Raw genomic sequence first — 26,142 nt, forward strand, 5'->3', positions numbered from 1 at the left:
TTGCATTGAGAAAACTACAGGGGCACCTGTATTGTTTTGAAAAAAGCAGACATTACTTATATGGGAGCTTGATTTTGTTCAAACGTTGCTTATTTTGCATACTAGCTTGGTTTTTAATGTTGTAAACTTTCAATACCATTGAGGTTATTGGGATGAAATGTGTTAGATACCTTGTGAAAATGAGTCACGATTCCATGTACCGACCCTGTGTGCTGCGTTCAGAGAACATTGAGGCATTTGCTGATCGAATGAGCAATTCATCGGTTGGTACTGAAGGACGATGTTTAAAAAATATAGCACTGATGTATTGAGTGTGCTTTTATGCTGTTCACTGGAGGTTTGTTAAAAGGAAGTCTGCCTAGTAGCTGCACCTTTAAATATGTGGAGATGCTAGATAGAATTACCGAGGTACACCACGCTAAGCTGACACACGATTGAATTCTAGTACCTTACCCACCGTTGTAATGCTTTAACACTTGCCACCGCGAAATTTAGCGGATTGGGGGTGCCTGCAGAGTCAAAATAATATTGCGTCCCCAGAAGCTGAGCTTCTTGCGCTTAAAGTATGTTTTGGTCGTATGCCTCGCGGGGTAGCCCTGTGCTCAAGTGCAGTTGTGCCATCAAATATGACGCGACAGGGAGGTTCGAGCACTTCGCTGTAGAAGTTGGAGTGTTTATCGATGCTTATTGTATTTATTTATCTTGTTATAGCTTGTCAAGACCCTTATTATGTTAGAATGTTTATCGATGCTGCGATATTGAATATGGGCTTCGTATTTAAGAAAACTAATGCATTTTTACAGATTCCTTGCGAGAAAAAGTACCATCTGGCTCAGCATGAGAAGACGGGAGGTCACCTGGCAAAGCTTAAGCACGACAAGCCCTCAACATCCAAACAGTCCTTTTTGACAACAGCCTTCAAGGACGACAGGACGAATGCTTTTAACGTCAATTTGTGCGATGCCCTAGCGTCAATTTGTGCGATGTCCTAGTGGCTGAAAATATTCCTTGGGCCAAGATTGAAAACCTCGTGCTGAAACAATTCCAACAGAAATATCGCAATCACAACATGCCGTCGGAGTCTACGTTGTGGAAGAACTACCTCCCGCCTTTGTATGAAGGAACATTAACAAGAATCGGAGAAGAGCTTGGCGACTTCTGCAGTTGGATTTCCGCAGATGAAACAAAAGACGCAAATGGCTGCTTTGTGGCCCACTATCTTGTTGGGAAGCCTGTTTGAAGCCTTTGGAGAGAACAAATGGGGAGTCTATAGTGTACTTTGTGGACGAATACCTGAAGGTTCTGTACCTTGCAGGAGTCGAGGCCGCCAAGGTTCTGTTGCTCTACACAGACGCCGCAGCCTACATGCACGAGGCAGCTCATCTGTTGAAGACCTTCTACCCGCAGATGGTGCATGTTACATGCCTAGTGCATGTGCTCCACCGTGTTTGTGAAGAACTGAGGAAGCACTTTACTGGTGACAACGAGTTTATTGGTTCAGCCAAGGCTGTGTTCCTAAAGGCACCCTCTCACGTGCGCTCGTTCAAGAAGAAGTAGCTAGCCGGACCCCTTCCGCCACAGCCTTTTGTCACACATTGGGGAACATGGCTAGAAGCTGTTGAGTATTACAACTGCTACTTTTCGGGCACCAACGCCGTGGTCAACGGCTTTTTAAGTGATGAGAGTGCTACAGCAAGGAAGGCTCAAGCTGTCCTTTCCATGGATAGCCTCCCAGGAGACCTCGTATACTTGTGCGCCAACTTTACGTTCCTGGCAAACACCATCAAGAAACTGGAAAATTCGGGAGAAACTCTGGTTACAAACGTTGCGCTAATTCTCCATGCACAGCAACAAATCGCTGCTGTTCCCAAAGGACCAAAAAAGCACATGCAAAGTTGCAATCAGTCTTGGACAAGAACGAGGGGTTTTGTGTCTTTGAAGTGTCTTTGTGGGTTTTGTGTCTTTTAGGGGTCCTCACTGGTGAGCACGCGGGGGTCCCAGTGTCGGTTAAGCCATTGAATTTTCCCAAGTATAAGTACGCTCCAATAACCTCTGTCGACGTCGAGCATTCTTTCTCGGCGTACAAGCTCATTCTCAGCGACAAGAGGCACAATTTTGAATCCAGAAATCTGGAGATAGCGGTAGTTCGCTATTGTTTCCACAATATTCACAGCGGTTCTTAAACTATGTTCCGTGTTCATTTCAAATAGATTTCCTCCAACATGTGCCCTTCAAATGAGCGGAAGTGTATTTGGCAGTGTTGAAAGGTCTTGCCTGTACATTAAGGTGTCGTTGTACAGTTGAACCTCGTTATAAGAGACATGGATGTAAGAGACAAATGGGTATAAGAGACACTATTCACCCACATGGCTGGCTGCCCTATCTTTCCCATTAAATTGACCTCTTTTATAACAGACATCGGATGTAGAAGATTGGTTATAAGGGACAAGTCATCCTTGAACTTTACTCAATAATCTCGCTTGTAACAGACATTTTAACTTCAGATCCAGTGCCACCAGTCACTAATTGCAGTTGCTTCCATTGTGGAAACAGGTGGGCGACAGACGCCTGCAGTAGCTATTTATTATAACTTCAGCAAACACACAGTGGTTCAGTCAGCTATGAAATGACGATGAGAAGCCCTGCCAATGGAAATGCAACTTGCAGAATTGGTTGAAGCTTACTGCCATCCACTGGAGCGCGACCGCACATGCGGGCTCTCCCACTCGCGTAGCTCCCAATCAAGAAGCATCGCAGATGTTGAGTCCTGCTAGCGTAATGAATAGCGTGAGCACACAGTGGAAGAAGCTGTGCGCTTTGGCTATTCATCAGGCTTGTGAACTCAACATCTACGATTCATCTTCCACAAACAGTGAAAGGAAAAAGATTCTAGAATCGGTTGTAAAAAACAGTGTAAATACAGTCATGAAGCAAAGAAAGATTCAGAACTGTTTCATAAATTCTGGGGGCCAAACATAAATTAGAATGAGCCTTTTGCAGCATGCTGTAGCGTTCTTTTGAGCTTATTTTAGTCATACGGTGCCCACAATATAGTAGGGTCTGATTAGTAAGTGAAAACATGGTACCCTGCTTATAAGAGACATCTCGTATAAGAGACAGAAACTGCTCCTCGGTATGTGTCTCTTATAAAGGGGTTCAACTGTATATAAGAAAATTTCTAGAGTTGTGCGTAAGGCCTTATGTAAGAACATGCTAATTTCTTAATAAATGTTGTCTACCTTGCATTTATTATTTGTCTGTTTTTGCTGTGTTGTAATTTAATTGCATCAGGCAGACATAGATTAGCACTTTTTTAAATCAGTATTCCCAGCTTTCAAGTATTTTTTTCATGCCTGTTTCAAAATATGGGTCGCTTTAGTGACTGTGACCATTGAACATGAATGTAAGCAGTGTACTTGTTGAACTAAGCCAGTGTAGTACAGCAGCTTTATGGGGCTATTCCATGTCTAAGTTCAGCTGCTACTGCCTTTGTGCCATCTTAGACAATAAAATTTTAGTTTACCTGCTGTCGATACAGGTCGCGCACGTCTTCATTTGAAATTATTTGCATTTATGTAAAAATTTATTGTGCCTATAATTACGCCATTGTAGGCCTAAAACTTTGTTTTGTCTGCTTATTTTTGGTGCCTAAAACGTGCTTTTTTAATGCCTAGAAATCTGCCCTCTAGTTATGACTTTTGGAGCTAATACGTATTGACACTACACGGGGTCAAGATGTAACAAAAGCTTGCTTTAGTTTCGGGATTGCTACATTGGAAGATTTTACCTTCTGTTTCTTTCCTGCAGAGTTTCCACCACTCGGGGCAACTGTCAAGGCCATATTTTGCGACGACCAGAACATTGCCAGCGCAAAGCAAGGAGAAGAGTGTCTTATTGTGACTGATGCCACGAACTTCTACTTTGAAAGTGGGGGCCAAGTTTCTGACATTGGCCATCTTAAGACTGAGGTGTGCACATTTCGTAAACATTTCAAGCCGATTAGTATAGCTCATTTTCTTTCAGCTTAGCAGCAAATCCATCTTTCAGCAGTGCCGTTCAGTGCTACCTGTAAAGAATTCTATGGAAGAACAGCTTGATAATCTGGGGCTATGCATTTTTAGCTTGGGGCTGATTTCACCATGAGAATTTAAAAACGACGCATCTGAAAAGGGGTGCTTGGCTGTTTAGTTTGCAAGTAAGCAGGTATTACTGTGTAATCTTGAGTAAGGGCCGCACCCGTGTATGGGCCGCACCCTCTTTTTCAGACTAATAATTTTGAAGAAAAAAAAAAGAATTTTCCATGTATTAGCCGCACATGCCTTTTCTAAGAGCCTCGTTGAGCCGCCACCTAGGTAGCACGGGACTCTCCCTAGATAAGAGCATCATTGCCTGTCGTGCCTGCCCTGCCACGCCACGAGTTCTCTCTCCCTCTTTTGAGGCAGCGTCGCAGCGTACGCGGTGTTGAATGCTCCTTTGTTGTTTGTGCACTGCCGTTGCAAGTGCGACGGAGCAGTCAACCTTCTGTTCCAAAGAAACCAACAGTGATATGCCGTGCATGCAACCACAATCTGACTCATTTTTAAATGGGAGAAAAAATTATTCGTGTATGGGCCGCACCCTCCAAATTTACTGCCACAATTAAAAAAAAAAAGAAACTGTGGCCCTTACACGAACACGGCTGAATGAGTGGTATTAGCTACTATTGCGTCTTAGCAAAAGAAACTGTGGCCCAGCAATTACAGGGAAAAAAATTGCCAGCTTCATCAGAATGTGTGTGTGTTGAAAGACTATAAGGTGAATGAGGTAGAGTGAGGACCGCTTTATTGCATCCTCAGCTGGTTGGATGGCTAGTTAGTGAAGTAAAGGTGATGTGTACCCCAGATCCGATGCCTCCGATGCTCTGCTTCTTGCGTCCTTGTTATCCTCTTTATCCAATGGGGCTCATTTGCAACATTCCATGATTGAGAGGTGTCTGCATACGGTGCATTTTTTTTAGCTGCAACAAATTGAAAAATAGAAGAGAGCAGTGGGGGTTTGCAAGGTAATGTTGTAATGCACTTATTGTTTTCCCTGGAGGTGTGCTGGACTTGGCAGCCACGGGAAGTTCATTGATATGGTAGTTTGCTTAATAAGGAAATGGTTATCGACTGCTTGAGCAGAAACCAGGTTTCAAAGTATGCAATAAAGGTTTATTTATTTATAAATAAAAAAATAACCCTAAAGGTGCTCCGGGGGAGGGTATTACATAGGGTGTACATCACATCACAATGGTAAAATAGGGTAGCGTGCAATAATTCATTCAAAACAAAACAAAAAAGAGGGTGAAATAAATGACAGTGCATCACGTAAAAAAAACACTCGCAGAGAAGACAAAAAAAAAAAAAATTCTCGGAACACCATGTCAGAATTAATACGTCAAAGGGATGTTTACTAGCGTGCGGAAAGAAAGATAAACAGTAACAAGAAATGGAAAAGATAAATGTACAAGTGTTGCAGTGACATTTCTGTGTAGAGCATCTGTACATTTGTATCGATGACAATCTGTGATGGCAGATTTTTCCATTCTATCGCAGTCCAAGGTATGAATGATTGAGCAAATGCGAGGGAATGACACGAGATGCGTTTGGCTTTGCGCGGATAATCAGAACACGGGAAGATGGCTGAAGGTTCACACATGAAATTATTATGAAGACACATGATAGTAAAGTTTGTGAAATATTGTTAAACGAGATACACAACAAGGATGGGATAAGGCTTCAATCTTGGTGTGATGTTTTAGTGCTGTTACACTGGTGTGATGTGAATAATTCTAATAGATGAAGCGTGCAGCAGGGTTTTGCAGGGCTTCTAAATCAGTTATTAGGTATGCTTGATGAGGATCCCATATGGCTGAGGCGTACTCTATTTTAGGATGTATTAGCGTTGTGTATGCCAATTTGCGTAAATGTGCAGGAGCATGTTTGAGGTTACACTTCAGAAAGCCAAGAAAACAGTTTGCAGATGCGGGAATATGGTTAATGTGATCATTCCACCGCAAGTTAGTGGTTGGGTGAACACCAGGGTATTTGTAGGTAGAGACCTGTTCTACGCAATTGTTGTTTAAGCTGTAAGATGTTGATGGGCCTGATTTGATGTTGATGGCCTGATTAGCGAAAATGAATTTTGTTTTAGCAAAGTTTAGAGGCATTAGCCAGGTGGAACACCATGCGTTCACAGCATGTAGGTTAGATTGAAGAATGTCATGGTCACGGTTAGTATGAATATTACGATACATTGCGCAGTCATCCGCAAATATATCATTCAATTGATCAATAGATGCAAATAAGTCAGGTAGATCATTAATATAAATTAGAAAAAGTAGAGGCCCAAACATGCTTCCCTGTGGTACACCAGATGTTACAAGGACTAGAGATGAGTTGTTTTTGTTAGCTGATGTAAATTGCATCCTGTTAAAAAGAAATCTTTTTATGCATGTGACAACAGTAGCTTCAGTGTTCAGTTTAGTAAGCTTGTGAATGTGTTGACGATGAGGAACACAGTCAGTTTTTTTTAGGTATCTTTTGAGTTCTGTTCAACCTTAGGTTAAATGTTTGAATGTTCTATTCTAAGCACTATGTATCGTGTGTCTTTTGTTGTGCGCTTGAGAATACGTTTTCTGCATTACCTTCTACGCTGAACTGTAGGGGAGCAGAGGCTTTGTCAGTCATTCTGCCTATATCGCTGCCCCCCTCACGGATAGCACCCATGGAAACAATTCTGAATAAAAAAAAATGCTTTAGAAAAATCTAGGAAGATGGCATCTACTTGGACACCGGTACCTATGGATGAATGTATGTTGTGAATGAAGCTAGCGAGTTGTGTGTCACATGAATAGCCTCCACGAAAACCGTGCTGATGCCTAAATATGAGGTTATGTTCTTCAAGGTAATTATTGCCTTGTGAACGTCACCTGAAGCTTGATGAGCTCCAAAATATGGTGCCTTGAGCTCCACATTAGAAAATCGAAGGCCCCATAAAGCTTATTTTAAAGTAGTGGGTTCTAGCTGTAGAGTTGAAAAAGGAGAAAGGGTAAGGGCATGATGATTTTTAAAATCTTAGCTTTTTTTTTTTTTGACAAATTATCAGTGCTTTATGTCATTTTAAAATGGTATTTTTACAGCCATGCTGCTAGTGGTGCCTTAACCAAAATCTTCATGACTCTGTCATTGTCATCCTCATAGACAGGGTGAAAAAAAAAAAAGGGTAACCCCACCTGCTTGACGCATTCTTCATGTGAAGGGGGAGTTGGTAACATGGCATTGTCCTTCTCGAAGAGGCTACAGGCTGTGATTTTTCAGCCCAAAGGATAGGGGGAATGCCATTTGTGAGGAGCAGGATGATTGCCACTACCTTGTATGGTTGGCCCATTTAATTGTTGTGATTCTGCAATAAAATGATAAAATGATGGTTCCATAATCATCTCCACTCGAATAAATGTGCACCATCTTTGATCAACTAGTACACAAATGGTCCCTTTTATCTTTGGTGAAATGGTGAACCACTTTATTAAAATGATATTTAAATTTTATCCAGGCAAAAAAATGTGTGATTTTCGGTTGTTAGAGGGGGCAAGTTGGAATATTTTTGCTTGGTGAATGCGGTTAGCTTATTTGAATTTTTTCCCTTATTAACCTGTTACTATTTCGTAAATGTCATTGCCTGTAATGGGCCACATTATTTATGAGTAATTCACAGCAAATAATGAAAGAAAAATACAGTAGACTTATATGAAATTGATGCTTTGATAGAAGCACTGCCTCAGCATTGCTTGCTTTTTGGCTTTTAAAATGTGGCTAAAATAGGGCTCCTCGGCATTCTCCTTCGAGCGGAATTTGTGATAAACAAACCCAGTTGTGCTGCGTAACAAAATTTTATTAGGAAGGGGGCTTTTATCTGTACTAGTGTGACTTTTAAGCTTCCCTGCCACTATGACAAATGCTTTGAACACATTTTTTTTAGCTTGTCCAGACAACTAAAACAACATTGTTTTCTTTTAGACCTGTGAAGTCAACATCGGACATGTGGCCGACTGCGGTGGCTTTGTCTTTCACAAAGGCGTAGTCACAGCTGGGACAATTCACAGAAATGATGTGGTAGAAATGTGCATCGACAAGGTGAGCAAAGCATAGGTGTTCTGTACCCTTTTATACCCTTGGACCAACCATACAGTGCCATCTTTGTTGCATTTAGTCAGTCTGATCGCAAGGTAAGGGGCAGGTACTGTGTGTACTGACGTTAAAGCATACAACGTCAAATGTAAGAAGTGGGCTAATATTAATTTTTCGACAGTCTTAATTACGAGACTGGTCAAAAAAGAGCATTTAAAACTTTAATCAAGTGTATTCAAACCCGTTTATGTTATGCTGTACTCAGGTATTGGGATTATTTCTTACATTAAACAGTGTTCGAATGGTCAGTTATATCGAACTGCTCCCTGACCACTTTGACTTTGATGGATTTGTTTTTGAGTCTATTGAATTGGTAGCTGTATTGCTGGGAAGTATGACAGTGCAGTCATGGACAATTCAAATGCGGACCGCGGAGCGCACGGCTGAAGATACCGGTGCCGTCACCTGGCAGCGGCCGTGAAAAACGCATGGACATGCGCAGTTCAAATGTTGGGAGCGAGGCTGCGTGTCCCACTGCGATATGTTGCCCACAAGCTCGTTCGCAAGCTTGCTTTGTCGCCATGCCGCAAGAGCGCTGAAAACAATTGTTACCGATGCGGCGCGACATGGTATCTGCGGTCACTGTGTGGTCGGCTCACACGAGCGCCTGCTCCGCGTGTGTACTGGCGTCACATTGCCGACATAGCTTCGCATGCGGGCTGCAGTAACTTGAGCAAATAACGATGGACACCTGGGTCACGCCCAAAGAATGCTCAGTGCTGCCTGCTCCGCAGATTTCTACAAGAAGTGAGGTGCCTACCAAAAAAAACGAAAAAATCTGCCCCCAAAATTGTTGCACAAGGGGACCTGTCCTATAGAATGGTTGGACCTGCCTATCTTCTTCATTTTTGTTAATATTCGAATTCTGCCAGAAATTTTCCCAGCCCACACAATGCTTACAGTTAATGTATATAATTGGAGACGAATTCTGGTGGTAAATCTATTATTTGCTGCTAGCTCCGAATCAGCGAAATGACTCAGCCATGACTCCATTAAACAAAGGTGCATTCTTAGCGGCCAGCTCATTGTTCAATTCCCGAGCCACTGCACCACGAACACAAAACAATGCAGCGCCATCAGAAGTTAGTGGCATGCATTTATTTGTGTCTCCATTTCTGTGCGCTGGTTTTCTTCGAGAAAGCATGACGAGCTCAACAGTATGCCTTCTGAGGGTGTGCACGCGTTTCCCACGCAAGCACTGGCCGCGATTATGCAAGCGATTACGTGCCGCATTGCTCTCAACGCGACCAACACCTTCAGCTGCACCGGCGGTAGTACTTTCAGTGCTTGCAGCGCTCTTGCGGCATGGCGACAAGGCAAGCATGCGAGCGAGGAGCGGGCGACATATCGCAGTGGGGCACGCACCCTCGCACCCGACATCTCGACTGCGCATGTCCGTGCGCTTACCACGGCCGCTGCCAGGTGACGGCACCGGTATCTTCGGTCGTGCGCTTCACGGTTCGTATTTGAATTGTCCATGACTGTACATATTGTAAGAAAGCTTATGAGTTGTGGGTGAGTCTTTATTCAAACATTGAAATTTAAAACAAATTATCAACTTAAAGTCACTGTTCGGCAGTTCCCCATGTACTTTTCAAAGCCCTTGGCCCTTTCCCCTTGCGGGGCGGCTGTTCATTTTCAAGATTTTCGTATCAGTGTCTGTCAAAGACCTGGTCTATCATGCTCAGTGTTAAAAGCAATTCTATGGTTGCCTGTGTGTGCCGTCAAAATGTTGCCGCGGGAATACTGTTTATAGCCTCATAAAGAGCAGTGCAGTTTAATTCTTTGAGTGATAACAAAAAGGGTGTCACGACGGGTAATAATTTTTACATTGATGCTGTCCTCACTATGCCCTTGTAAGTGCAGTGGTGGACATACATTTCAAAGGGAATTAGTCACGTTATTTGGTCAGCTCATTTATAAAAATTTGTTCATCAAAATCTTAAATACCAGCTATCAACCACAGCTTTTTAAGGAAGATGTACAGCATGTTTAAAAGGTAAGTTATGTAGTAAAACACATAGTTGGGCAAGTTGGTGCATACTTCTTCTAAAAATTAGAGTGCAATAAACGCAACACAGAAGCACGACGGGACAAGTGCTCTTGTCCCATCATGCTTTTTCTGTGTCGTTGTGCTTATCAAACGCTCTAGTTTTTCGAACTCTTGTCCCGTTGTGCTTCTTCCGTGTTGTCTTTATCGCACTCTAATTTTTGGAACAAGTATATTATTCCCATCGGTTGCTATAACTGGTAACAAGTTTCTACCAAGTATAATGCTCCAAATTTTCTGCATTTTCTTTCTGCATAATTTGAACTAGGCAACTCGGGACATGTTTGGCAAAGTGCAACGTATGATACTAGCGTTCACATGATTTTGGTAGGATCTGGATGTTTCATTGTGGGTTCTTGTATAGAACACTGGAGTTCAGTTATACTGGGTTAACTGGGTTTACTAGAAAGTGGGTACAAGTGGCTGCATGGTTGAAGGACAGAGAGGAAAGTGACGTGGCAGGCAAGGCACGGACGGAATCTGATGTCTCGTTTGCTCGAAGTTCACCGTGCGCCGCCAAAGAGAGGTGGAGATGAATTCAACTCGTGGGACCGTGTGTTGGGGGCTGCTGCCGCCGGTGGCTTCGTTGTCGCTCTTACACTGTGGGTTGGGGCCATCTGTTTGTTCCTTAGGTAGCACTGGGAATTGAGTTGTTGCGGCTTTTCTCATAGTTTGCTTAATCTTGCACTGATTGTCTGGCTGGAATGCTTCATTTAATTTACAATACCAGCTTGACCAGGGTCATTGCATTGTAGCAATGAGGGACGGGGTTAAAATGGAAGCATTAGATGCGATGAGCCAGCTGTCCCCTCTACGCTGGGTTTTATTAGATGGCAGTGAGTGTGCATTGTTTTTTTATTTTGCGTGCAAAAAAAAGAAAATAATGTTAGAAGTTATCTAGGCTTTACCTTGCAGGAAGAGTGTCCTGTTTCAAACTCTCCTCCTGGCCATCCTGGCCCCAAACTGCCGATGTCAGGGCTCCCATGACATGGCCAACGCACCGGTTGCAGTTGGCACGCGCTGCTTCGCCGTGTGTATCACGTTATGGTTTTAGGACTGATGTCATGCTTATCGGGCACGTAGAGGTAGTGAAAGGAGTACTGACACGAAATTTTAATGTTAAGTTTTTTTTCGCTGCTATGGGTTCCTACGAGCCCACTAATCACAGAATAGTACATTAGATGGTCGATAGCAGCATAAATAATTATTTACAGCCTCGTTTGTTCGTGTAAGTTTCAGTTTTGATGAAGCGAACACCGAGGCGGCCGCCATAACATGAGGGCGCTAGTGATGTCATCGTTTTCGTTGCACCACTACCGGTGTGGGCGCGCACGCGCTCTCGCTCGCTCGTGTGCCCAGACCAGCCGTGGTCGGGGCTGATTGCGAAAGGGTATCTGTTCTGAGCTTTCTCGTGCACGCAAAGATTAAAACGGATTTAAAATATGTATGTTATATTGAACGGTTACTGTTGAAATTTGCTGGGAGATATCTCCATATACAAAGGAAGCCTTTTACATAGTTATATCAGCTTTGAAATTTCGTGTCAGTACTCCTTGAAGACAATGGCCAGTCTGGGTGCGTGACTCTGCACCGGCAGTGGTGCAAGGAGGAGGAGGACGTCATGAGCGCCCTCCTGTCATGGCAGCCACCTCGGTGTTTGTTTTGTCAAAACTGAAACTTACACGAACAAACGAGGCTATAGATAATTATTTACGCTGAGATCGACCGTCTAATATGCCATTTTATGATTAGTGGGATTAGTGGGCATATTTTATGGGTGGGCACCCATAGCAGTGAAAAATAAAACTTAACACAAAAATGTCATGTCAGTACTCCTTTAAAGGGGCCATGCAGACAAAATACAAGTTTGTTTTGTTCGAAAGATTTGGTGTTTTATGGTGCCCCGAGTGCTTGTCCAGCAGTGAACGGTGCTTTATTCACTGAGAAGTTAATCAATTTAAGTTGACATTTTTATTCTCCCACTAAATCATGTGTTTCGTGATGTCTGTGATGACGCAACATGGACAGGTCTTCAAGCGAATGTTAGTACAGATGGTGCCACCGTACCACTCGGGAGCGCTGTCCACACTCGCTTTGTTTCTGACCGTATTTGCACCTGGCTTGTTTTTGTTGTGGTTGGAATTCGTAATCGTTTTGTAGAACATTGGGTATTCTTGACAAACAAAGTCACGTAAGACAACGTCGCTTACACCAATCGGCCAGTGTCGTGTGAGGCAACCCCAAAGCGCCGGACTGCTGTGCAGCTATAACAAGCACAGTGCATGCAGTACCAAGAGCCATATGCACTGGGACTTTTGCGTTTATGTGTACTTTCGTAACTTCCATTGTTTACCCCAGCATTATTACGGCTGTAAAATGAGTATACATTACATTTAAGCAGAAATAGCTCGTTCTGCAAGCTTATAAGTCCTGCCTAACTTGCATTTGCTTTAATCGCACAGCTGCACAGATTACGTCATAGGTTCCAGTGTGGGAAATGAGCTAGTGAGTCACATGTTAAAGGTCAAAGGTTGTGTAAGCATGATTGTAACGAAGCAATCTTTCGAATGAACCAAACTTATGTTTTGTCTGCGTAGCCCCTTTCACTACCGTTGTTGGCAAACAGAGCGAAGTACACATAATCACCCCATCCAGTCTAGGGAAGGGAGCACACTGCTGAGCTGGCGTCTACTTGCAGGCCCAATTCACTGTGCAGAAAGGTGTGGGGGTACTGTCGTTGGTAACAACTGCCGTCAGCATTGTGGCTGCTGCAAAAATCTAGTGTGACTGACAGCGAATGCAGTCAAAATAATGCTGGAGGCAAAGCTGTAAGCACTGTAATGGTGGCAAACGCCTACAGTGTTGCTTATGCCGTTTATAACTGTAAAGCAAGACCATAGGTCAGTAGCTCTAAGTGGGAAATAACAACAGCAGTAACTAGAAAAATGTGAGGGCTCCACGTATTGTGTGCTGCATGTCTCCGAACCCTGGTGTAAGAAGTACAGTAGACTCACGATAATTCAAACTTGAAGGGACCTCAGGATTTTGTTTGAATGATCAGAAGTTTGAATTATCAGAAGTTCTCGTAAAAATGATCCAAGCAACATACCAACTTGTGTTGTAATGAAACGCTCACATATATTTAATAGTACATACAACATTCACACACAATACTGAAGTGCTATTCACACTTTGGAGAAAAAGAAAAAAGACATGAATGGATCACTGCTTTGTCTTTGCGTGAGAGTCCAAAAAAAAAAAGTTTTCTTTGGTTTCTTTTTCTATTTTTTTTCTCAATCCGCGCGGGGTTGCTGGCGCGCGCGGTTTCACTTTGACACATGTATGCAGATAATCGGCTTTATTTGTTTTTGTTAGTGATATAAGGATGCAAATGTTCAGCTGGAAGTGGCAAATACAGCAGATATTTTCCAGCAAGGACAGGCAAGAATTGCAAATTAACCGAATTTACGCAATGGAGCAGTTTGAATTAAGCGGCTTTAAAATACATTGAAAAGATATCAGGTCAACCTGACATTTGTTTCAATTATCCGAGTTTGGATTATCGCGAGTCTATCGTATTTAGGTGGTGGCATTATGCTGCAAACATTCTCGAGGTTATGTCTCTTGCATGAGGGTTCTGTTGAATGCAGCTTGCACTGTTGTTGGTGCATCGAGTCGCTATGTAGGCTGAGTGGCCAGCACACTTTTGGGACCGATCAGCTGCCTGCGTCGCTGTAGTATTGTTTGTTGTTTTGACACCGCTAACACAAGTAGCCAAAAGAGTGCTAAGCCAACACTGTTCAGTTTTTTCATTGTCCGCCAGCAGGCCATACAATTTTTAGTGCTCACGCACCATATGGTAGCCTTGCTCTATAAACAAGATGTACAGTCAAACGCGAATATAACGAACCCGGATAGAGCGAATTATGCTATATATCGAACAAAAATAAATCAGTTACGAAAATACGTGCGAAACACATCCCTTATAACGAACTTCACATCTGATATATCGAACTCAGCGTGCCTAGTATGGCCGCCAAAATGCATGGTCTCGGAGCGGCGATTGACATTTTGAACAGTCTCGACTTCTGAGCAAAGGCCACGACTGAGACATTGCGACTCGTATGGAGTGACATGACGCCCGACACTTTCCGTAACTGTTTCCGACGCGCGGAACTCGTGACAGAACCTGCCCAGTCAGTGAGTCCGGACCAAGGTGGGAGGTCGCCAACTTTCCCGATGCTGTGACGAAAGGAGTGTCCTTCGAAGATTTCCTGAGTGTCGACGACGATGTTGCCGTCACTGTAAGCCCCTTGGACACGGGCACCGTCAGCAGCACCGTCGTAATGCTGATGAAAAACCCGCCGCGGTGGCTCAGTGGCTAAGGCGTTGCGCTGCTGAGCACGAGGTCGCGGGTTCGATTCCCGGCCGCGGGGGCCGCTTTTCTGATGGAGGCGAAAAGCAAAAACGCCCGTGTGTACGAGATTTCGGCGCACGTTAAAGATCTCCAGGTGGTCAAAATTAATCCGGAGCCCTCCACTACGGCGCACCTCATCGCCTTCGTTGCGTCGGCGCGTTAAACCCTACAATCAATCATAATCAATCAGTAATGCTGATGAAAAGCACTGAGGAGGCAGAGGATGTCGCGAGTGAAAGCCATCCGACGCTTAATGAAGTCCTTTCGGCAGTCGATGTCCTCCGCCAATGTTTCTTTGATATTGAAGGACACGGATTCGAACTGGAGCAAACAATGTCTCATGTAAAGAATGCTGTGCTAGTTGACGCTGTCAATACGAAAGGGAAAACAAAAATCACCGCTTTTTTTGGAAGTAGGCAGTTAGGGCGTTAAGGCAGAAAGTAGCTTTATTATTTGCAATAAATTGATTGTTTTGTGTATGGTAATGACATACTTTATTTTGTTCATTTCTGCACGCGGGGATGGCAAGGGGATCCCCGCGTATTGCGAACTTGTAACAATAAATTCGTTATAGGTGGGTTCGGCTATATCGAACTATTGGATATATCGAACTAATCGTGGCACATATTGCAGTTCGCTATAACCAGGTTTGACTGTATGTGCAACAGTTAAAGGCCAACTGCACTCAAAATTTCTACCCCTTGAAAGCCCTATTTTCGTAAAGTCTGCTTAAAAAGAAAGCAACATGCAAAATACAACAGCTGAAATACGCGCGTGGACGCCGCAAGCGGCCAGCGAAAATCGGCGATTTCGAAACCGAAACCGAGGAGAGCGCGGCCATTGTAGTGACGTTGCAGCCGTCCAGCGAGTGGACGGACGGTCACCAGCTCGGGAGAAAGTCTGCGCGCAAGCTCTACGCACGCACGGGGCAGCAAATGGGTGAAGCGTGCGCAGCAGGGCTGGACCGGTTCTCCAGCGGCGTGGCTGGCCAGAGGAAGAAGCCCCCGTGGGCTGGGACGTCACAGACGCGTCATGGCTGTTTATGCGATCCACCGGCAGGTGCAGCACGGTCTGCGGCGGAGCTTCTTTAAACTCTTCTGACTCATTAACGAGGCGTTTCACGGGGCTACGACTTGTGTCCCAGCTGATTTGGGGGTACTTACTACGCATTAAAAATAAATTTGGTCGAGGTGAAATTTGAGTGCAGTTGGCCTTTAAGCATCGCTGTGCATCACAGTGGAAAGGATGCCTTGATGGCGGGGTTCTTCCGTGATGGTGAATGAGTGGCGGTGAAGTAGGCGGTTGCCCCCCTACAGCAACAATATCTCACTATTTCCCACCATCCACACTGCAACTAATTTCATCGCCTGTACTTCTTATGCCATGTTCCAGGCCAATCTGTGCGCAGTTTGTGTATTGTTTCAGTCACTCACGAGTGAGTTGTGCGGCCGTCAGAAATTAGGTTCAACTGTAGTTCTTCAATATTTGGATGCTGTTTGTGTAACTTCAGTACTTGTTGTGCTGCATCTGCTTTCAATGTGTGCAAACCCGTGTTCCCACACTCTTGCATCCTTTCTCATGTTTCCATTTGAATTCTCCTTTCTCGCATTGAAAACAGCAACATCGAGTACAGTGCATGATCCACCACACGGCCACACACTGCCTGAATGCGGCCCTGAGAACTGTGCTTGGCTCTACGGAACAGAGATCATCTTTGGTGGATAGCAAGCACCTACGATTTGATTTTGTCTCCAAGGTGAGTGTGGCTTATTTCACTTTAAACAGAGCACTACAGCTGTTTGGAATTGAACGAAGCTCGGGAAAACACAGAATTCTCTTCAAACTACCCGAGTTCTTTTTACAGGAGGGGCGGCTGCTAGTAAAGACCACCGTGACCGTTCAGTTATTGAGCATGATAAACTAGAAACACAGCAATCCTGGTTACGACTACCTTTCTACTGGAAAAAAAAAAGAGGTGAATAATACATATATTATCGGAAGTTATAGGAAGTATTCTTATTACGACGATGTATTCTAAACCAAAGTACAGAAGAAGGGTTGAAGCTGTTTCTGGGTGCTACAGTTCTATTTTGACAGCGGGGAACAAAATTAGCCTGTGCACGAATATTGCCGTGCACCTTAAATAACCTTAGGCAGTTTAAATTGATTTATGGCACCCACTGCGGCACACTCGATAGGCTAGGTGATCATTCAATGCATGAACCCTCAAATTATCATCTATTAAGATGAAAACTTACGTGTATGCCTGTGTGTTCAAGATTTCGGCAGATGTTCAGAAACACCAGGTGTTCAAAATGGACCCTTTAGTGTTTGGTTGTGGTGTGCTTCATGCCCCAGGTGTAACTCTGCACAAAAGGGACGAATTTAAACTTTTGAAAAGTTCAGTACCGTATTTTCTGGTGTATAGCTTGCGATTTTTTCTGAAATTTTCGTTGGTGCGTCTCATCCACCGGTGCGATTTATGTATGGAATAAATTTGGTACGTGGCGGCCACGTGTGGTCCGTGCTCAAAAAGGTGCCTGTGTGCTGCGTGATGTCAGCGCACATTAAGAGACACAGCTCTATCATCTAAATGAATGAATTATTTGTTAGCGAGTCAGAGGAAGAAGGCTTCGATATTTTTGCCTAAACGCTGTCTGTAAGTACATGCCATAAGTACATGTAAGTAAACAATAAGTGAAAAGTTAGTTCTGTCTAGACTTTGGACGGTAAATGCATGTGTCTAGCACTGCTTACCAGGGGATGCGTTTAGAGGAGGTGGCCACCGCAACCATGTGTACTTTCACTACACTTTCTAACGAACTGATCCTCTATGAGTTCACCTGATTAACAAGTGTGTTTTGTACACTGGTGCGTCTCATACACCGATGTGACTTATATATGTTTTTTTTTTCTTTTCGGAAAAACTGCAGTTTTGAGGGGGTGCGACTTATACAAAAGTGCGACTGATAGACTAAAATACGGCATATTGTTACGTGGTGGCAGGACACAGGAAATAAATCTTGAAAGATGCGAGTGATGTGTTTACACAATAGTATACACGATGTCGGCCATGAAAGAGCCCGCCCAACTGGGTCTTCTTCTTCAGAGGTTGGGCCAATAGCTCTCGTCTTCTTCTTCCCGTGACAATATAATTTCTCCCCATTGCATCGCCTACAGCCTCCTCCGTAACTTTGATCATGACACCTAAGATTCCCTCCTTAACCTGTACCGTAAGAAGGCACTCTTCTCGCACAGCAGAGGCACTCACACATCATCCTCATCCCTAAACCCAACAAGCCAATCTCCGCAACATCCCTCAGACCCGTCACTCTCACATCATGTGTGGGCAAGCTCTTTAAGCACATGGTTCACCAACGCCTCACCACCTACCTTGCTACTCAAAACTTCTACCCTCTCACCATGTTTGGTTTCCGGCATAAGCTCTCGATCCAAGATATTCTGATTCAACTGAAAGAGCAGGTCATAGATCACATTAGCAAAACACCTCCCGAAGTGATCCTCACTCTGGATTTAAAGGGCACATTCGATAATTTCACCCACTCTGCTAGCCTGGAAGACCTCATTAACACAAGCTGCGGACTCCGATCTTACAACTACGGAAATGCCTCCCTGTCACACCAAATGGCAGTACTAGGACTGGGGCCGCACAGGTCTTGTACCTTCAACACACCCGCCAAAGGTGTGTTGAAGGCTCAGTGATATCCCCCTGTTCTTCGATATCACCCTCATTTCATTACTCATTAAACTGGACGCTATCCCTTACATCCACCACGCACTCTACGTGGGCGACCTCGCTCAATGGACCACGCTACAGTGGTCCATTGGCTTTTCTGGGGCCAGTGGGGATAGATAAGATACCCTTCAGTAAGCAGTGGACAAAAAACTAACCTATTTCCAACCTTGAGGGCTGACATGTGAACCCTCTTGGTGCTCAAGGCACACACCAAAGCCCGTGCTCCCCCACCAACACCGTTCCCCCAAATCTGCATCACCGGTTTTGAAATTCCTTTTAAGTAAGCACCTTTCAGGTCCTTGACGTACCATCCTATCGCGATGGCTCAGGAACTACACTTCTATTCCACCTCCATGTGACGATCATCTGCTTCATCTGTAGTTGCGCAGTTGCTCTAGGCGTAACTACGATGAAAGTGGATGACAAGAGGACTACACAATGTGCAAATTCACGCAATCTGTGGCAGCAAACTTGTCCAAGCCTTGCTACTCAGCAGATTAACGTAGGACATCCCTTTCGTCGCCCTCAAGCCAAGCAAACACAGCAGGCTTGATGCACTCATCTGCAAGGTGTACAAAGCATCCCTTGGCCTACTAGCATGTGCAGTCGAACCCGGACATAATGAACTCCAAGGGGAACACGAAGGAGTTCAATATATCAGTAATTCGAAATATCAAATATGCCTATCTGAAGCTTATCTGAAAATTCCGCACATCACCGAGAGATTTCCAAGATCGTGACAAGCGGTTGCTTACCAATTTGTTCCTCAGAGATAGAAAATGCGGAACACAGCTTGGCAACCACGACACTTTATTTAGCATGAAAAATGTCTGTGGGCTTTGCTTGCTTCTTCCTCTTTGCTCTTTGATGCCAGCTGAATGAGAAAGTATGGCGCCATACATTGCGCCACAATAGTGGCAACTCACTCTGAACACTGATGCACACTTAGCTGCGGTAGGCAGTTGGGAATGTCGTTAGGGGACCCGCCGCGGTGGCTCAGTGGCTATGGCATTGTGCTGCTGAGCCCAAGGACGCGGTTTCGATTCTCGGCCACGCCAGCCGCTTTTCTGGTGGAGATGAAAAACGAAAATGCCCGTGTGTTCCAGATTTTGGTGCACGTTAAAGATCCTCAGAGGGTCAAAATTCATCCGGAGCCCTCCATTGCGGCACGCCTCATCGCCTGTGTAGTGTTGGCGCGTTAAACCCCACAATAAATCAATCAATGTCATCAGGGTCGCTAGTGGGGTCCATTTCTTTGGCATTGGCTATGTCTCCCACGATCTGCCACGGCCTGCACCTCGTCATCAGCACCTACTAACTCACATGCTGTTGTGCCATCCAGGAAGGCACAACAGCCATTTCCCATTCCCATGCGCCACTCCCGTCCAGGACGGCACATGGGAGTGCTAACAGCTCTCTAAATTCACTCTTGAGGCACTTAACGCTGTCGTTCTCGGTGTCTGAACACCTCTCGTCTGGAGCCACCACAATGTGACTTTGCGGAACCAATTGCAGGAACACACACACGATGCACTCAAGAACAGCCAGGGTGTGCTGCCTTCGCCTTTACATCAGCTTTGTTGCACAGTGTCACATTCAAAAGTGCTGCGAGGAATTTCTAATGCCTCTGCTATCAATGACTTCTTTTTACCGGCCTCCACCAGTCGAATGATGCCTGCCTGTGTCGCTAAATCCGTCTTTCATTCTTTTTCACTATTGTGGCTCCGAAACCCGTGACACGGCGCTGCGAACAAAACAAACATGCACCACGCTACACCGGCTTCCCTGTGTCAGCAGAGCCACCACTGAGCCCCAGGCACGCACAAACGGGGCGTCTCCGGTCGGTTTCCCCTCTTGCTTTATTGCCTTTCTCCCCGCATTCCTGTTGCCATGCGGCTATTCCCCTAACAAGTGCTGCAAAAAGGCGTCAAAGGCCACCCAAGTGATGCAATGCCACCTTCCCTCTGAGTCTCACCAAGTGTAGCAGCATGTGCAAGAAGTCATCACAAGGACCCCATCAGGAAAAGTGTACTTGCAGGGGAACATGCAGAGTGGCATTCAATATATTGAATGTGCTGAGGATTGGGAGTTTGATACTTGCCTACAGCAGCGTTATACTTTTGCATGGGATTTCCGAGGGGATGTTCAGACTGTTCGATATAATGCAATAATTTGATATACCTGTGTTCAGTATGTCAGGGTTTGACTGCACCCCTAATGAAAAACTTTTTCAACTCAGACTGCATTATGCTTTTTCAGAACTTTTCGAAGCACAACAAAACTTCTACCTCCCACACCTCACCCTCACTTCACCAGGCAGGAAGGTCCTTCGAGTCATCAGCCGACCACCTTCCAATATATATTGTTCAGTGCTCCTCAACCCATCACATTCAACTTCCAACGTTGTATTAGACTGGCACCAGTACCCAAACCCATGCACCCTACCTATAACAAGGGCCGCAGAGATGCTCGGGTCCACCACCTCACCAAGCGCGACACAAATAACCGGCACGTCTGCTCTACGGATATTGCACAGTACCCAAACTTACCACGCATCACTGCAATCGCCTCGAACTGACAAGGAGACGTGGCTACAATGGATTCCTGCCTTAATGTCGCCCCAGACACGGCTGAGGCACCTGCCATCGCCCACGCTTTGACAACGTACGGAACCTAGCCCTACCTTAATATCATCACGGACTCACAGTATGCGTGCCGCCTGTACCAAGCAGTCCTGGCACTCGCTCAGGCCCTCAAGCTACTTGAAACACTTCCTGAAGATTCTGAAGTCACTATTGTATGGACCCCCAATCATAATGGCCTCGTGGGAATTAGAGCACGGCACGGCACGGGCCCGGGTTGGCACAAAAACTCGGGCCAGGCTGCCCAAAGAGTTTTTTTGGTGGTCCCGGGCCGGGCTCGGGCTCAAAGCCGTGGGCCCAGGCCGGGCTCGGGCGTGGAAGTCATGGGCCTGGCCGATAATAATCCCGACGTGAAGGGTAGAAAAGAGCGTTAAAAGGAACGTTCTGGAATTTTAATGATATTTTATTTACTGCATAAAGATATTACATTTTAGGGTATAACACACCAAAGATACGATTACAAGGAATGCCATTGTGGAGTAGGGGTAATTCGGACAACCTGGAACTCTGCACCTTTGTCTGTGTGCGCGTGTGTTTTACGTATCGTACCCATTGAAATGCGGCTGCCGTGGCCGGGAATCGAACCCGCGTGCTAGACAAGCAGCACCGCTAAGCGGCAAATGCAGGTAAAAAATTTCAATGCACGTACATACTCATGGATCGAAACATGGACCAAGCATTTCATCATACCGATTTCTGGCTGAGACAACCACATGACGTTGCCAAGAATCTGGCCATCAAATGTGCTGGTGTCTCTCGTAAGAATACGAACTATTATTACTCCAATGTGATGTCAACTTAAAATGATGGAAGCTAAACTATATGCACTACTTAACTCTTAAGTTTTGCATTTCAATCCGTGACGGGCTCTACAGACTAGATGCTCCGTCTCATTGCCTGCTACGAAGACACTTAACCAAATATAATGAATTTTCTTTAGCGTCTAAGCCCGGGCCTGGTCACACACACGCAAGCCCTCCATAGGCTTAAAAATAAATGACTGGGCCCGTATGGGGCCTGGGCTTGGGACAGTAGTCCCGGGCCAGGCCCGGGCCATGCTCATATGTGGATGGTCGGGCCCGGGCTGGTCCTGGGCTAGGTGTTCCGGGCACAGGTCAGGCTCGGGCTTCATAAAGCGGGCTTGGGTTGGGCCCGGTCCTTAATATCACGCCCATGGTGAGCTCTAGTGGGAATGAAGCAGCACTCACTGCAGCCCGTGATCTTCACTACCGGAAGCTCCCATCAGCACGGCCGAATCTGGGTTCCTATCCTCCTCCCCTCTCCCCTGTTGAACCCACATACAGCGCCATCCTCGCCACTACCTGCATTCCAGAGGGCTACACCCTCCCCCTCACCCTTTCCTATCCAGTGCAAGGCATACATCTGGTACCGGTTCCAAACTGGCCCCTATTACAACTACACTATCCTTACCACCATATCCCCCTCCCTCTGTAACCCAGCACTGTAGAGGGAGCACTTATTCCACCAATGTAACCTCCCCCTCCCCACCTACCACTTAGTCTTGTCTTGCCCGCACAATCCACACCCTCCACCAAACTCTGCCCTTGAGCAGTGGGTGTCTGCTCTGACTGCTCTGACTGTCTGACTGTCTGCTCTGACCGGAGCAGCAGCAGTCCCTCGTGACTAGAACCCTGGAAGCAGCGCAGGCTCATGGCCTCCTGGACTAAAGAGGCTGAACTCACCCCCTACTTTCAAACTTGCATCATCATTACTACAACTACCATATAAATTCTTCCTGCCTGGGCCTTGGTTGTAGTTAAGATGACTGAAGTTGCAAGGGTTGGCATTTGTTTTGTTCATTTCAGCACTGATGGGGGATTTTAGCCGGGCTTTCAGTTCTTCTTTTTTTTTTTCGTAGCTGAAAAGCTTCGAATGGAACGGTCACTGAGTACAAAATCAAAGCCAAATGCCCCCCTAAAAGCAGGTTAGCAAATTTAGCAAGTGCATCGCATTTTGTGCCCGTGGTGTCGCCAAGTTTGTGGTTACTGTAAACTGGTTGCAGCTTGAGCTTGTTGGCTGTAGCCTGTAACAGCAGAATAAATTGCACATATGTTTACCATACACCATGTTATGCGTACATCACTTTCTTATTAAAGGTGTGCTGACATCAGATATTCAGTTTTCATGCTATAAACTATCTCTTTGCCAAGCAGTAATTGCGGAAATCAAACCGAAGGTGGCCAGCATGAAATTAATTACAATGCGTTGATTTCAATCAGTTTCAGTCACTGCGAGCACAGATAGACATTCTGGGGCATGTGTGCCTGTGTAACATCACAGTGTTGTAAAAAAGTAATTTGCACATTTGTGCAATTATACAGTGTTAATTAGGTTTAACTTTTAATTATGACACATTTTAGCTCTTTTCTGTTTATAACCTTGGTCTTCTATTGCCTAGTGCCAATTTTTCACCACTTTGACTAACTTGACAGGGCAAGCTTGACCGCCTGCCAAAATGAGACCACTGACAAACAACAGAGCAGGAGTGCATTTATTGTTCCGGAAAGGGCTATACGACATCACCCAGAATCGGCCAGGATGGTTCGTAGGGCGTGGGCTAGTCTGTCGCCATGCTGGCAGCGATTTTTCTGGGTAGCTCGTGGCAAGGGAAATCAAAATTGATTTTTGCATGTTGCCGGCCACCACTGGCTGCGAAAATTGCTGGGAGGCATCTCCATTAACTACTGAAGCCAATTACAGTAATCCCTCGTTAACATCAAGTTATAAAATCCTCTGAAAATTTCAAGATAAATGGAGCTTCGAGTTCAGCGAAATGCCTAAAATTTGTGGCCAGATCACTAAAATAAGAGCTAATGCTGGTAACAAAAGCTCCACTGCAAAGGGGAGTTTTCGTAATGAAGGCAAAAAAGTTCGCCCGAAAAACAAATGTTTATTGTTGCTGAAGGAGGAACTGCGGGATGCTCGCCTCTTTCATGCTCGCATTGGGTCCCGGAAAGGAGTTCTCGAGCTGCTCAATGTATCGCATCAATTGTTGGTCGCCACCGCTACATTCTACCTTGTTGCGAAGCAGGCACAGCATCTGTGTTGTTTCTGTCGTAGGAACCTATTGAGCTTCTGCTTCGCTCTCATGATCAGCTGCATTGTGCACAGCTCTTTCAACAATGTAGGCGTTGGACAGCTCTCCGGTAACTAAATTTGCCATTCACGACCGCGTTCAGCGCATAGTGGGGGCGAAGTGTTACAAGGGAGACCTTATCAGCTGTCTCTAGCGGACTTTGCATGATGTCCTGTCCATCAACATTTCGAGATATCCGTGGTCCCTCGAAGAAATGTTTCGGGATAAAGGAGGGCAAATACATGGCGCCTATGGGAGGTAAATGCATGGCGAAAAAAGTTTCAACAACCGATACTTTAAGATATCTGAGTTCAAGTTAACGAAGGATTACTGTACATCATTTTTAGGCTTGTGAATTTGGTGCCAGTACTACTTTTAACAAAGCTCGATGCAGGCATCATCTACTTGGTACTGTCTCGCATGACCAAATGACTGTTACTGGTACTGGTTTTCTTTTTTAATGTGAATTGACATAGGATGTTATACGCAAGTTCTTCATACCTTTGGGCAGTGCTCTTGATTACAAGCAGTAGACACAGGGCTTGATGGCTGGATGGTATTCCCATACCTTGCTTCATCTTAAACCAATTCATTAAGGCATTTAGACTATATGCCAGGTTCCTCTTTTAGTCCTTTTATTTTTTTCGGAGCAGGGTGAAGCCACCTGAAAATAAACAAAGGAAAGGTCTGCTGCAGACGTCATCTGCCTTTATCTACCCTTTCTCGCCAAAATGTACACAATACGCACAACACAGATGCGAGCACAGCAGCACAAAAAATCTGAAATTGGTTCCTGGATAAAATTGTGGAGCCCTCAAAAATATCCTAGATGGTCCTTCAAAGATATGGTCCTTTTTGCTCACAATGCGGGCCAAAGACCCAACATTACCTCAAATTAAAAAGGAACACTGAAGCAAGGTGCAAATATTGTATACTTTCTTTGTCAACTTAAAGTCAAGAATCTCTTAGCCACTGTATAAGTTCTCTTGGACAATTTACGAGCATTTTTTATGCAATGAAAGTGCATCCTAAAGTGCACCTCATTTCTTACCCATTTTAACTGTGACAGCGCATGTGCAGTTCTAAAGGGCAGAATTTAGTGATTGCGACAATGTGTGAGCTATGTAAATTGTGCATGAACAAACAAAGAGCCACCTATGGCCATGATTGAGGGAAAATTTAAATTTTGAACTCTGAGATAGCATCAAGACATATTGCTAACCAGTGCAGTGTCACTGCAGTAGTTTGTGAGGCCACCACAATGGATGCCTCATGTTGTTCGTTCTTCTGGGCCTGACAGATGGACCAAGGATGCTAAATGAGGAAGCTTGCCCACCCAAGTTGTACTACAGAATGCAGCCACGAATAATTGTTCCATAAATTCACTTTAGGCCAGCTGTTCAAAGCCCATAGTAGCGGCTTTATGGGCAGCCACAAGCCACTGTGTGCCAAGGACACTAGAGCACAAGGCATTGTACAAAGCAGACAGGACTAGGAGCATCACTTAAGTATCTGGGACACCACCACACTGGATTTGGTAGACAAGCTGATTTGTAGCAAAGTGTCCACAAGTGCAACAGTGGAGGTCATTATGAGGAGGGACCATAACTTCGAGGCCAACAGAAGTCCTAAATTACACTTTTTGCTTAATGCCAATGCCGACAAATGAGTTCATTCATCTTTGCCCTGCCTACCACTCAACCTCATACATCTGTCTTTACTTCTTATTCATCTTTTTTTTTTTTTTTTTTTTTACAGACGAATTTGACCAGTGAACAAGTTGAGAAGGTTCAAAATATCTGCCACGATATGATTCAAGCCGGTTGCAGTGTTACAAGAATGACTATGCCTCAAGCAGATGCCTTGGCTCTACCGAAACTGATGAAAGTTCCAAATGAGGTGCCACTGAGTATAATGCTTACATTTTCTACACCGCACAGATTTATTCTAAACTTTTGTCCTCCTGGCAGCG

At 45.0% G+C, this 26,142-nt stretch overlaps 1 protein-coding gene across 1 annotated transcript in view; it reads left to right on the forward strand.

The window, feature by feature from the left end:
- Positions 1-26,142, forward strand: part of LOC144155203 (alanine--tRNA ligase, cytoplasmic-like) — a 71,693-nt gene that overhangs the window by 32,574 nt on the left and 12,977 nt on the right. Inside the window, exons 13-16 of the mRNA XM_077686512.1 lie at positions 3,808-3,968; positions 8,037-8,153; positions 16,293-16,430; positions 25,929-26,069. Of these exons, the coding sequence (XP_077542638.1) occupies positions 3,808-3,968; positions 8,037-8,153; positions 16,293-16,430; positions 25,929-26,069 (557 nt within the window). The remainder of the gene's footprint in view (positions 1-3,807; positions 3,969-8,036; positions 8,154-16,292; positions 16,431-25,928; positions 26,070-26,142) is intronic.

The sequence above is a fragment of the Haemaphysalis longicornis genome, unplaced genomic scaffold (assembly GCF_048455015.1).
Source record: "Haemaphysalis longicornis isolate Haplotype H1 unplaced genomic scaffold, Haemaphysalis longicornis Haplotype H1 scaffold_1, whole genome shotgun sequence".
Lineage (NCBI taxonomy): Eukaryota > Metazoa > Arthropoda > Arachnida > Ixodida > Ixodidae > Haemaphysalis > Haemaphysalis longicornis.